Source organism: Ascidiella aspersa, chromosome 3 (genome assembly GCF_963924565.1).
Source record: "Ascidiella aspersa chromosome 3, kaAscAspe10.2, whole genome shotgun sequence".
In the NCBI taxonomy this organism is placed as follows: Eukaryota; Metazoa; Chordata; class Ascidiacea; order Phlebobranchia; family Ascidiidae; genus Ascidiella; species Ascidiella aspersa.
The window spans coordinates 9,852,027-9,865,048 of NC_139449.1; the positions used below are offsets into that span (position 1 = coordinate 9,852,027).

Below are 13,022 nucleotides of genomic sequence, written 5' to 3' on the forward strand. Positions count from 1 at the left end.
GTCCATCGCGGGAAGAATACTGGCAAACGTCCTAGCTTCATGAAGGCAGCTTTTAGGACATTTCTTTATCAATGGATGAGTTACGGCGTGATGGTGGTACTACAAGTTAGTAAAAGTTTTGTGTACAACAAAACAGGGCCCTTGCCTAACGTGGCAAGCAAAAATATTAGTATAATATCAGACTATATGATATAGTAATTATGTTTGTTCCTTAAAAGATAATTGAGCTAAAAACAATAGCTTGTGTAACAATTCTGTATTTTTCCTATATTTAGGTTTTAATTTGATCTTACGCTCTATTTATGAAACTCTCGCAGTCTTTTTCTTGCATCATTGGTATTTCTTTAAATGCGACATCCTCGGCTGGCACCTCAGGGCTGCTACATGCGCTCTCATGTACAAGAAGGTAAATCATTCAAACGGATCAAACCCTATATAAATTTGTATGTAAAACAACAAATCTATAAGCCTTATAGCTAAATATTATTGGCACAAAATAGAAAAACTTTATAAAGTAAAAATTAAACACACGTGGCTTAAAAATATGTCATTGTTGAAATGAACGCAATAAAGTCCTGATCTAGCATCTGACAAATTACCAACTGTTAATAAAATAAATTTAAAAAACTTCGCAAAGCAAGTTAAAACAATGTATAGAATAAAAGTTTATTTAACTTTCAAAAAAATGGTTAGCGCAAAATTTCATTGCAAAATGCCGTAAAAATATTCCTGTCTTACAATTGAGCATGTTTACCTTTAAAACAAAGGTTCTTTAACTTTTTGGTCCGTGCCCCCCTTTTACACAATTTATCACCATCTATACGTTTCATAATCAAAAAGCCCATGTCCTTACAGTTTGCATTATAAAAGGCAATGTTTCGATATCAATATAAAAAGCGCTCAGTACAACAAAGGCAATTAAAAATGGTGTTACATGAAAACTCTGAGTGAGGATGTTACAAATATTGAGTAATAACGTAAAGTCATAAAACAACTAATCTTGAAAAAATGCTGTTGTCAAATGAACTCATGCTTAAATATTAAATTGAAGTTAGGTCGAATGACGCCTTGCTTGAAATAAATTGACGTGTGGTTTAAAAAGTCCTAAATTAAAATAAGATGTAACGCATTGGACATAGATCAGTGCTTCTCAGCCTTTTTTTGCGGCGACCCAATTATTAAACGTAAATTAATAGCGATGCTGAGGCGACCCAAATCCGTAATTTAAGTATTCGGGTTTATATTTTCTCCAAGTTGCCTTTACTAGAACTGGAAACTAAGTTAAAATATTTAGCCTTGGTCCGAACGTAGCTAATCTGAAGTCTCACAGCCATGCTTCCTCACGTGTGTTTCCGCAACAATGCACTATTATGACGTCAACAAGCGGTCAATACGCAATGAATAGAGTAAAAAAGGTACCCACTACTCACAAAAAAAAAAAAAAATGATTTTTAATATGGGTTAATACGATACAGCATGGCATGCATATTGTGCACGGCACATTAAGCCTGAAGCGATTTGTATAAAACGAAAAAACATGCTAAAATTTAAAACAAAATTTTCCCGAAACTCAAAAATAAAATGTGCAAATTATAATTATTGTAAAAATTGTCAAAAGATTGAGCGTGATGTCTGGTGCCCCCATCCCTGCTTCCAACACTGAAGAAGACCAATGACAACATTATTAAGTGTATATAGTAAGTATCGTGTTACATTCACGTTACTTTAACTAAATATCCAAAACGGGAAAGCAAATTCATATCACTAAGGAGAATTAAGATAAAGATATTGCTATAACATAACAGTTCATCCCCTAGCAAAGCCTTCACGGCCCCACTTAGGGTTGGCATCCCGCAGTTCACGAACTCCTGCTTCATGGTCTCATGTTTGACCGCTTTCCTTTTTATTATCTGTTTTGTGTTTGCAAAGCTTCAATCAGTATTTGTTTAGTAGGTACAAACGTCTCTACTTTCTGAATGCTTTATGTAGGTTTAATGTAAGTTAGTAAAACTGTTTTTTTGCTTGAATTAACATTTTGTCGTTTAAGGCTGAATCCCACCGGTTAGACCATGGGTGTCCAACTCAAACATGCCGGAGTGCCAATTTTTCTATAACTTCTTCCCGTGCCAAAGTTTAGTAATATAATTCTTTCTAGTAATAAAAGCGTTTTGTTACAAATAATAAAAACGTGTAGTTAGCAGTGCGCATTACTGCATCTAAATATCCATCTGTGAACTGGCTTTTGCATTTTGTTTCTTCACACCAAACTTTATAGTTATGTGAATGCTAGCCTCCACTACAATATAATGTTATAGTATTAGAAGTAATGTGTGTTGTCGTGATTGCAGCGATTGTTTTTATTATGAATAACAATGGCAATTACTGTATAAAAAATTAGGTATTCTTTTACAATTGGCTGAATAGCAAATTAAATAATTTAGGGGGGCTTGCGTGCGATTTTTTATTTGGTCGCGTGCCACATTTGGCACACGTCCGCTTGTTGGACACCCCTGAGTTAGACAAAAACGCTTTAAATCAGTCTGATAGCGACTAATGAGATAAAACGCTATTTCTTTTGTTGCTGCGTCTCCACCGACCAGACTTGACGCAAATCTTTCGCACAGCAGACAGACACGACTAAACGCGTTATTAGCGAGATAGCGCATGCACTACTTTTTTACCGTGTCTGAAGATGCTTTTCGATTGAAACCATTTTACGTTTTTTGTAGGTTTTATAGTAAGAATTTTACTTTAAAAAGTTAAGCAGGTATTTTTTTCAATTCTCATGAAAATATATTCATGGAACGGTCGAAAAGCCCTTTGATTCGTATCTTTCTTTTCTATGTTTGATTTTTCCAACTTGACTAGTCCAAAAAACAATGTTGAAGACATCCTTGCGTAATTTTGGAAACTTATCTTCATGCTTCAATAAAGTGAGTGCGAAAAAGTATATGGAAACATCCTCTTTATACCTTTTTTCACAAATAGGGTGTACCCGGTACTTGTGTTGTCGTTTAAACTGCTGGTTACGTTTCCAAATACATATTCCTGCCAAAATTTACATTTTATTTGTCTCCGCCAAAATCACAATTAATTAATTATATAGCCTAGCTTTGGCCAGTTCACGTTTTGCGCGCTTTGTCGGTGGGGATTGGACAGAGTCGCTTTCAGGCACGACGCGACAAGTCAACAGTCAGACATGTTTCGTCGCGTCGTGTCTGAAGTCCTGTGTGGATCCAGCCTAACAGCTCAAAATACATTTGCATCATTAACAATAGGGTTGTATTTGCGACAATAAGAAAGGTGCTAGTATAAGGCTCCTTATTGCACAAATACAAAAATACGAAATTTTTAAACATTTCTATATTCAAATCTGATACAAAATCTGAATTTGGCATTGGTTTTGGCTGTGTACAGCTGGTTGATTAGCACTCAACTTTACTAAGGATTTGTAGTGTGAATATAGTGTAAACTGTTGAAGTATGTTGCCTAAAATTAGCATGATTAATTCGACGACTTTAGGTAATAACTTGTTATTATCAACCTGTTGTCGCCGCACGTCAATTACGTTTTTTTTAAATTACATTGTTAGCTGTTCAAAAATATGAAAAATACACTTTGGATTTTAGTTCATAGTTTTGTGTTCAAATCGGACAACTAACAAAACAAACAAACTAAATTGCAGTTACCAGTATTTGAATTAAAGTAATAGGATAAGAAAGTTAATATAAAAAAGTTTTAATCAATATGCATGAAAACATTGTTATTGACGGAAATACAGAAAATACATTAGGTACTAAAATAGGTAGAAGTATTAATAAGAACATGAAAATAGGTAGAAGTATTAGTGAGAACAAGATTATAGAGACATTTGAGGAAATCAAACAAGAAACACTTGACACAAAACATGAAATAACTATTACGAAAAGAACTTGCTATGCGAAGGTTCTGAACCACTTAAATCCAACGATGGCATGCTCTGTGGAAAACGGGTGATTGGATCATTTTAAAATATACCGGTTACTAAACAGGCCTAATCTGCTCTTACAATAATTCATAGGCAGTTGTGATTTATATCTGCGAGGTATATGTTTGTAATATGTTAACAAAAAATGTAACAATTGGTGGCCGACCCCGGTCATTTTGCCGATTTCTTCGAGTCCCGAGTCTGGATCCGAGTCTACAGTCTGAATTACGCCTATTTTAATATATATGTTGGTAATGTGGTGTAAATCAGGTTTCTTAAACATAGCTACTAAAACCGTAAAAGCCTCAGTCTTATACTTAGAAAATGACCTTTATCAGGTCAGACAGGTATGAATGAGGGAACCAAGGCGTACAATGATGCTTTGCCGTCACAACAAACATTACATATTCTAACAATTGTTTTAGAAAAACCAAACATGTGTAATTTCAATATTTGCAAATGACTCGTGGCCCAAAGCTTTAGAACCAGCACTGTTTGAAACGGACTTCTACAAACATTAAGAATTTACATGATAGGCTACATGAATACTTTAAACAGTCCTATGAGAAAATTAATATTTGCATGACTTTCGACCAGTCGTTTTCTGCCATACTTGCTCAATTTCTATCCTGTAATTAAAAAAGCTCACGAGGATGTATACAGGACTTGCAAACATGATTCACCCACACCCATGATCTAATTTTGATTCTGTTTTGTCGAGCACATTAATATTATTGGGCAAACAATGTTCCAAGGTGTAAACACTCAGATTAAAAAAAGAGTGCGATCCTACGCCAAAAACAAATGTGTCCCATTAATCGTCATTGTTAGAAATACAGACTGCGTAAAAATCCTATAAACTTATGGCATCTGCTCAACCGGGAAGGAAACAATTGTGCGTGACGTGAAGGCAATTGAGGATCACCAAACCGCATCAGGCTGTTTAGAAAAGTTAATGTTCGGTAGTACGTTTGCCTAAATATTTGCTTTTGCTTTAAAGTTTTGCTTTAAATTGCTGCTAGTTTTTGGTGAGATGTGCTTGCTTTTGAATTCAGTATATGTTAATGTAATTTGGCCCATAAATATTTACGTGCTGATAAGGGGTCAAAATAGAAACTTTTTTTACGAGAACGACGAAAATTATCTTACTAAAAGATGAAAAGGTATTTTCCCGAAAAGCTGGACGATTTTACCGATATGACGTTAAAAAGTTACCTAAACGGAACGTATAAAGCAAGTAACCCAAGTTGAACGTTCGGAGTAGTGCACAAATATATATATCAATTCTTAGTTTAAATATATTCAAGGAGACAACGCGATGTCCTGGTAAAACAGATCATGCCCTGGAAAAATTTCTATTTTCAGCGGTACTCTTACAGGATCGCTGTTAGGCCTTTAGGCTTTATAGTTCACCACTGGTGCAGATAAGGTACTAGATGAGTGTTTCCGCTAATTAACCTTGACATTCGTGTACGATTTTCTAAAGAGGGTATGTTGATTTATGTAGGAAATAATTGCTTTAGTTTAGGCGCCAAAGTCGTGTTGCCTGTAAAATACAAAGTCCCTTGCTAAAACATTTCTTTCGGGTTCCAAACCTTTTCAAACTTATTTAGAGGAATGTAACATATGGCGCCACGTTAAAGCTTGTTATTGCTGTTTTAGGACTAGCGACAAAACGACGAACTGAGTCTAGCATAAGAAAATTTATACAAGCTTTGGCCGGTATGAGTTATACGTGGTCGTTCTCTGGTCTTTCCCAGTTGGGGAAGCACCGTGCTGCTTTCCCGCCATAGTATATAGTATTCCTGTATAGTCACGGCTTATTTCATAAACATAACAATATTGTCATAAGTTTGACTATTCCCTAAAACGCGGCTGTCGGCTAGGTCATAGGTTAGCGCTATATTATCATGAGTTTCATACTGGATAATGTGCATTCCGTCTTATTTGTACCACACATAAGTCATCATAAAAAATAGGGGAATTTTTGCGGCCCATCGTTTCTCTAGCCAAACACTGTTTAGGAATGACTGATCTAAAATATAGTATTGATTTGATCGTGTGGCATTGCTTTAAGCTCAGTAAAAATGTAGTTTTAACCCGGTGACGAGAATTTCCGGTATTGCGCCGTAGCTAACTATAAAACCGTTATTTACTGTTAAAAACAGTTTTCAAGGTTGCGAGCTGTAATGCGTACATAGGCCGACAGTCAAACTATGACAGGCAGCGTAACCGTTTGACTTTTCCCAGTATTGTTGGCTGTCCTGTGCACTTTGTCACACGTTGATTGCCTAACAAACTTTGTTATAAAAAAATTCGCCCAGTTTAAAACATGAAGAACTGTACAATGCTTAAAGTCAATTTTTATGACATGTATACTGTGGTTCGCTTCAGGCTGGTTTACCTTCCATTTAGTTTTTAGTCGAGAATAAACTTATTAAAAAAAACGGTTCGCAAAAGTCCATTTGGTCTTCGGCTTTCTTTCTGCTTTATCTTGTTAATATTTAACCCAAGTGTATGAAGTATGACCCGTTAATATGCTGACATCAGAAAACCGCGGCCATACCTGTTTACTTAATCGTGTAAATCAGGATTGGTAATAATTACAGTTAGACAGATTCGGCTCAAAACTCTTTCAAAACCAATGAAACGATGTAATTTTGCACAAAACAATAATTGATACAGTTGGATTTAAGAAATAATTGTATATAGTCTTTGTCTTTGCAACTGGTCAAGGATGAAGTTTTTCAACTGACCGAATAGGTTTGTATGGTGTTGCGAAGTTGGTTTATCGCGAAAACTATATCGGCGTAAGTGCTCATAAACCAAACCTAATTTTGTTGCCGGAAAGACGTGCAAAGTTAATTAAGGCAAAATCTTTAGGGAATTTTTTCGCAATTATTATTTAGCATGGAATCGAGCACAGCGTGTGACAATTGCTGTCACGTATTCAGCCGAACTGTGTAAAGTTAGCTGTCATGATTGAAAATTGACTGCTTCTATTAAGAGCCTAAAAGTGAAGCCTCTTTGACCTTAATAGAAGTTCTAAGGTATACGCTAAAAAATATTCGGTTAAAATCCGCTTTATAGTGAAAGGTATAGTGCGGGCACGTTTCGTCGTCTTTGACCACACATCAAACAACAGGAATAGCTGAATAAACAGACTTACAGCTCGGAGCTTAAATGTTAGCGGTAACATAATTTCATTAGCCGGAAAGAACATTATAGTTTGTGGCTTGTAATGCTTTTGTATACGGCGAGGCTTACCAGAAAAAGCAATAAGTTGCTCATCAGGTTTTGAGGCTATAGGTTTAACGGTTGATTTTGTATTTTATTCAAGGCTCTGGCGCCTAAACCAAAGTAATTATTTCTTACAAAAAACAACATACGCCTAGAATAACGTACATGAATGTCAAGGTTAATTAGCAGAAACACTCAATGCTTAGTGTCTGTTGAACTTACTGAGTCAATCTTAACGAAGTAATTCGTGCCTTAGAGAGCCCTTTGCTGAAGATGCTGATTACAATGGCGTCCTTAAGCTGCATTTCCTAGTCGAACACTTGGTCAAGTACTTGACGTTGGTTTTGACGTTTGGCCAAGGTCAAGTGCTTGACGTTGCTGTACATTTAATCAACAGGCGATTAGAACTTCACAAAAAATACGTGGTATTATAAAAACACGTGGTTTCTTTGTTTTGATATCGGATTTCATCGCTATTCTTTGTAATCCAGGCGTGAAGCAGCTGAGGTCAGCTGGCATACCAGCAGCAAAACGCCGGTGCGGCGAGCTACCTTTTGCTTTTAAACTTATGCGCTTCTATAACAATTTGTAAAGTTAGGTCGTATTTTTGTCCGTTGTTTCAAGCCAGTTGCGAAATTGGAGCAGGTTTACGAGCACTAAAGTTTCGTGAAGGTCACAGCAGTTGTTGACGAAACGTGTGCAAACAAATTGTCTTGTGTTTATTTTTGGCCTCTCTTTGCGTTCAACTGCTGGTTTGGTTGAAAGATAGCGTTGGTGATGTCCTTTGTTTTAGTTTGTTTTATTTAGGTTAAATCGCGCACAGCTGACCTACATTATGATAAACTTTATGAAATTTTAAAGCTTGGCTTTAATATGAAATTTCAATTTAGTTAGTTCATTTAGGTTAGTTTGCAAGACAGACTTGATAAAATTTTAATGTTTTTCCCTGATTATGAGTCCACATTTTTCTTAATCATGGGAAGCTTATTTACCTTCATTTACAGTAGCATTTTGTGATAAATTTTCCGATCAACTTATGGACACCACAGGTAAAGTGCCTATGTCAGTTTGTTAACCAATCGGCGCCGATGCCAGCGTATTGTCATACGTTATACCAGTTGGTATCAAGGTTCAGCTTTGATCTGATATTATCGTGCATCCCTGAACACAAACCAGGCAAAATAGTTTACAGAGAATATCATCTCTTTATTGATGAATAAACGGTATGAAAACAATCGCTATGAAAACCTGAATACTACATTCTTATTTGTTTGAAACCAATAATGCACGCGACTTTTCGATGAAATCAGCAAGCTGTAGTGCAAATGCCGGAAACGTCATGGCGCAATACCAAAGATTACGTGATATGTTAGTCAATAGCACATTGTTGTACTGAATCATGTGAAGCTACACAAGTTCATTACACAAACGTTTACACCACACGACAAGAAATGATTCACCAACATTTCGAGTTATATGCCTGTCTTATACAGTCGACGTCGTTACTGTGGGCAACATATTGTTCATTAACAGTTGTTCATAAATTCAAGTAAAATTATAAAATTTTGGCATGATATAATGATATATTGGTATACCGCCTACCACAGAAGACTTGCATGACAGCGAAAAGTCAACAATGTCAACAATGCTATATAGTACAAATAATCGGCAAGTACCGCTAACCTGAAATCAACTCAATCCTCTATCCAGTAACTAACGATTCTTGCACCTATTAGTAAGTAAACAACTCATGCCCCTAACCTATTAGTACTAATCTGCTTTTTACTGTTACCCAAAGTTGTTAAAACGACGTCTATGTAAACTATTATAAAACAGGTGAATGTTTCGTATCGTGTGCCGTGAAACTGACCTGTATGATAAATGAGACTATAGTTTTACCAACGTCGATCGTGACTTGTTAGTGTTCAAGTAAGGATCTGTAAAATGTCAAAAGAAGATGAGCTACAAAGCCCGCTTCTCTTTCAACCTCCAGAAAGCACTCAAGAAAAAACTGAAAGGCATAGGTTGGTTTTGCATGTAATATAATAACCTTTAAAGTTAAGCCTTAAAGTAGTACATATACAAAGTTTCTACTGAAATGTAGAATCAAATTTGAACCTTATACAATAAGAGCATGAGTGCGCAATTGTTTTACCGCTGCCGCAGGAGAAGCCTAAAATGTTGTGGCGGGCAGTATTGAAAATAGGATTTCAAATACACACAATATGTCAGCGAATTTGTCGATCAATAATGCAAGCAAGACAGGCTACAGAAACAACTAGCCTGTAGTCAGGTTCGAACTTACGACCTCAGGCCAAATCGGGACCGTGGTTCTACCAATAGAGCTGTAAAGGCTCAGAGATACGCCGTTTCTCGACTCGCTTCTCTCGGAGCCTGCGTTGCTCAGTTGGTAAAGCGCCGTCCTTGGTATAGCCGGAGGACGTAAGTTCGAACCTTACTGCAGGTTATAGTTGGTAGTTGTTTTTCTAGAGTGACTTGCTTCCATCTTTGATCGACACATTCGCTGAGTCTGCAATGGTTTTCGGAGTACTAATGATACGTAAGCCGGAATCTTTGTCAAAAAGCCGCTTCCGACCTCAAAGTAGTATTTGCTTATGTGCCTTACCGATTTCAGTAAACGTTGCACTGAATAGTGAACATTTTTACCATAGTTGAGATGTCCTTTGCACATGTGTTGTTACATTAGCACAGAAAACAACGAAAAAATGTGTTTTACGAAAAAAATCCGCGAGCCGAAATAAAGTGCTTGGAGGCCCGAAGCCGTGTTTTGTCCAGGTCTGCACCGAAAATATGTGTCGGAAACGATACCCGATACCAAATAGCATTATCGGTACTTATCCGATAGGTTACGTTTGGATACTAAAATAATTATAGCAGCGTAGCCATGGTTTGAGATACAACGCACCTTCTCCACCCTCAACAGAACATTTAACACCAAACAGTGTATAAAAAGTGAAACTATACCATAAAGTAAATTTTAGCTTAATACCTTTTAAACATTGCAGTTGCTTGTTTTGTTTTTATAATTTGTTTTGCTTTTTACTGTTAGGTTGTCATATGATATCGTGGAGGACCGCCATATCCTCGTGGCGGACCACCATATCAAACAAAAGGCACTAATAAAAGTACGAAGTTTTTAAGGAGGCGTTTAAAACAAAATAAATCCAGCCCAGGCCAAAGGCCAGTTGCGAACACATTTTTATAAAGTTTTAAGATCAAGATCAATTCAAAATTTTCGCTAAACTTCGAGGCATGAACAGACGCTTTATCTATAAACATGCCGTGATTTGAATTTCGCCAACGGTTTTCAAGATTTTGGGAAGTCGTGATTTGATCTCAGTTCTTTAACATGCCTATACCTAAACGCATACATGCCTTGTGGTAAAGAGCAGCCATCGCAACGTGACCGTCCCGCCCGAACGGCATTTTTGCGGTTTTAAGCTTGTGTCGGCGAATATACAACGTTCGCGCGAAATTTTAAACTGATGGTGCGACCGGTTGCATTTTGAAAATCGCAATTGCCGAGTATTTGATGCGGTATGGGTTTCGGTCGGGAGAGGAACACACAATAAATTCAATAATTATAAAGCAATTAATACTTAAACCGATCGTAATAGGAATGGAATCAGTCGAAATAAGACGCTAGCTCGAGTCCTAAAATCTAACAGAATCCATTACCGCCTAAGAAGTGTTTTCCAACATTTGAAAAAATACAAATAAGAATTAAAGTTGATCGGGCTACCCTTTAAAAAATAATTGAATTTAATCAACAATTCGCAAAACTAGGCTTTCATTGATAAATTATAATTAATCCTTATACTATAACTTATAAAGTCATATAAGAGTAAATTTAAATTTAAAAACTCCTCAAACATAAAACAAATATGTGATATAAATTTAATCAATCGTTTGAAAACATATGTCGGTTTCAAAATGTAGGACTCGTAGACTCGTGAAACTTTTTCACGTATCTCTGATTATGAACCAATGGTTAAAGCAGTGGTTCTTAAACTGGGGGGCGCGCACCCCTTGCGGGGCGTGTGAGGTTCACAAGGGTGGCGCGTGAATTGAAAACTATATGAATTATGAATAAAAACATTAGGGCAAACTCAAAGTGATATTTGAACTAAAAAAAAATATTTTACCCCGAATAATTTGTTTTGTAGCATTTATGAGCAGTACCACAACAGTCGGTCACAGGCAAGCCACACCTTCAATTGTCGTACACTGTTACGTCACAAACGATGTACTTAATATTACGTTTGCTATACTTATTAATGTAGTTTTACTGCTTTTTAGTCATTTTGTTTTTGCTCTTTTAATTATTTTTGAGTGTTGCGTTAAAACTCAGTCAGTTGCTGCCTTAAATGGGTTGCTAGCATATTGTTTTGTTTTCGATACGGTGTCCAAAACAAAAACTTTTACTAGTTCAAGATAAAACTTTTTGGAAATTTTGACTAAGTACAGTATCCCGAACTTTACAACAGCACCATGCGTAATTTTTTTTAATTTTACGGTTAAATCCATCGCATCAAAACTTACCTGGAAATAAATTGCCGTTCTGCTTAATGTTTTTTTGATTGTTAAACAAGGTGGGGCGCGAGTTTAGTTAAGCGTCTAAAAGCGGGGCGTGTCTCAAAAGGTTTAAGGACCACTTGGTTGAAGGATCTGTGGAGATACAATATAGCTTCATAAATTGTTAGTAGCGATTTAGTTTCAACTGTCTTAGGTTTTTCCGTTCTTGTTGTTTCTCCATTTCATTCTAGTTGCTAAGGTCTGTATAGTGAGTTCGAATACCGCCGCAGGTGCTGCTAAATAAAGTAAACCTTATTACTGGTGTACCGCTAGTAAAACAAACGTGCTTGGAACTGCAGTATGACATAACGTTTTTTATGATTAGTCAGTATCAGGTCAAGTAAGCCTGTATTAACTCTGATGAAAAATTCGGAGATTTTACTAATATCTTAAAATTTACGGTTTTTCCGATTTCGGTATCAAACAATATTAACATATTTCAAACGTTTCTTAATCCCGTTAACTTTTGATAACAGTTGTATTTTAAACTTTTTTTCGATTTTGTTACTTGGTGCTTGTAATAAAAGAGAGATAGTTCACGATTTATTTTGAAATATTAGACGTATAAAAGCAAAATATCACTATTTACGTTAAATGTAGCAACGATGATAATTCACATTAAAAAAATTTCTATAAAGGATTTCGTACAAAGTTCAACCTTTTAACAATTGGTTATAGGCCTTACGCAATAAAAGTTAATTTACGATATTTTAGCTATTCCAGAGATATTCCAGAATCGTTGAGTAATGATTAGTCGGCATTTCACGCTTGATTGCTTCACGTGGAATCAAACCACGTGTTGCAAGTTGAGTTCATACAGATTAATCGTGCGTTGCGTCTGTGTACCTAATAAAGTGACCGATGATAATTAGGACGAGTCATTGAAGTACACTTAAGTCACTATTGACAAATAACTTGACTTGCCCTAAGTCTTTTAGTCAAAATGACTTGACTTGACTTATTCTTTAGGACAAATGACTTCGGATAAAATGTAATTTTTTCCAAAATAAATTTTTAAATTGATTTATTTATCTTTATTTTTGCGTCAAGGCCTGAAACGATTTGATTGTTATACGTTGCGCTCCTGGCATCTTTACTTAAGATATTGTTTAAAATCGGACGAGTTTAACGTTTTATTATTATGACAAGGAAGGGAATTGAATATGACTTTCTCTAATTATGACTTGACTGGGACGTAAGCCATTTCAAAATGACTTGT

The 13,022-nt window shown here is 36.1% G+C and overlaps 1 protein-coding gene across 1 annotated transcript in view; it reads left to right on the forward strand.

Moving 5' to 3' along the window:
- Positions 1–9,151: 9,151 nt before the first annotated feature.
- LOC146159124 (sulfate anion transporter 1-like) overlaps positions 9,152–13,022 on the forward strand; it is a 35,253-nt gene continuing 31,382 nt past the window's right edge. The window contains exon 1 of the mRNA XM_083384872.1: positions 9,152–9,231. Coding sequence (XP_083240998.1) covers positions 9,152–9,231 — 80 coding nt within the window. The remainder of the gene's footprint in view (positions 9,232–13,022) is intronic.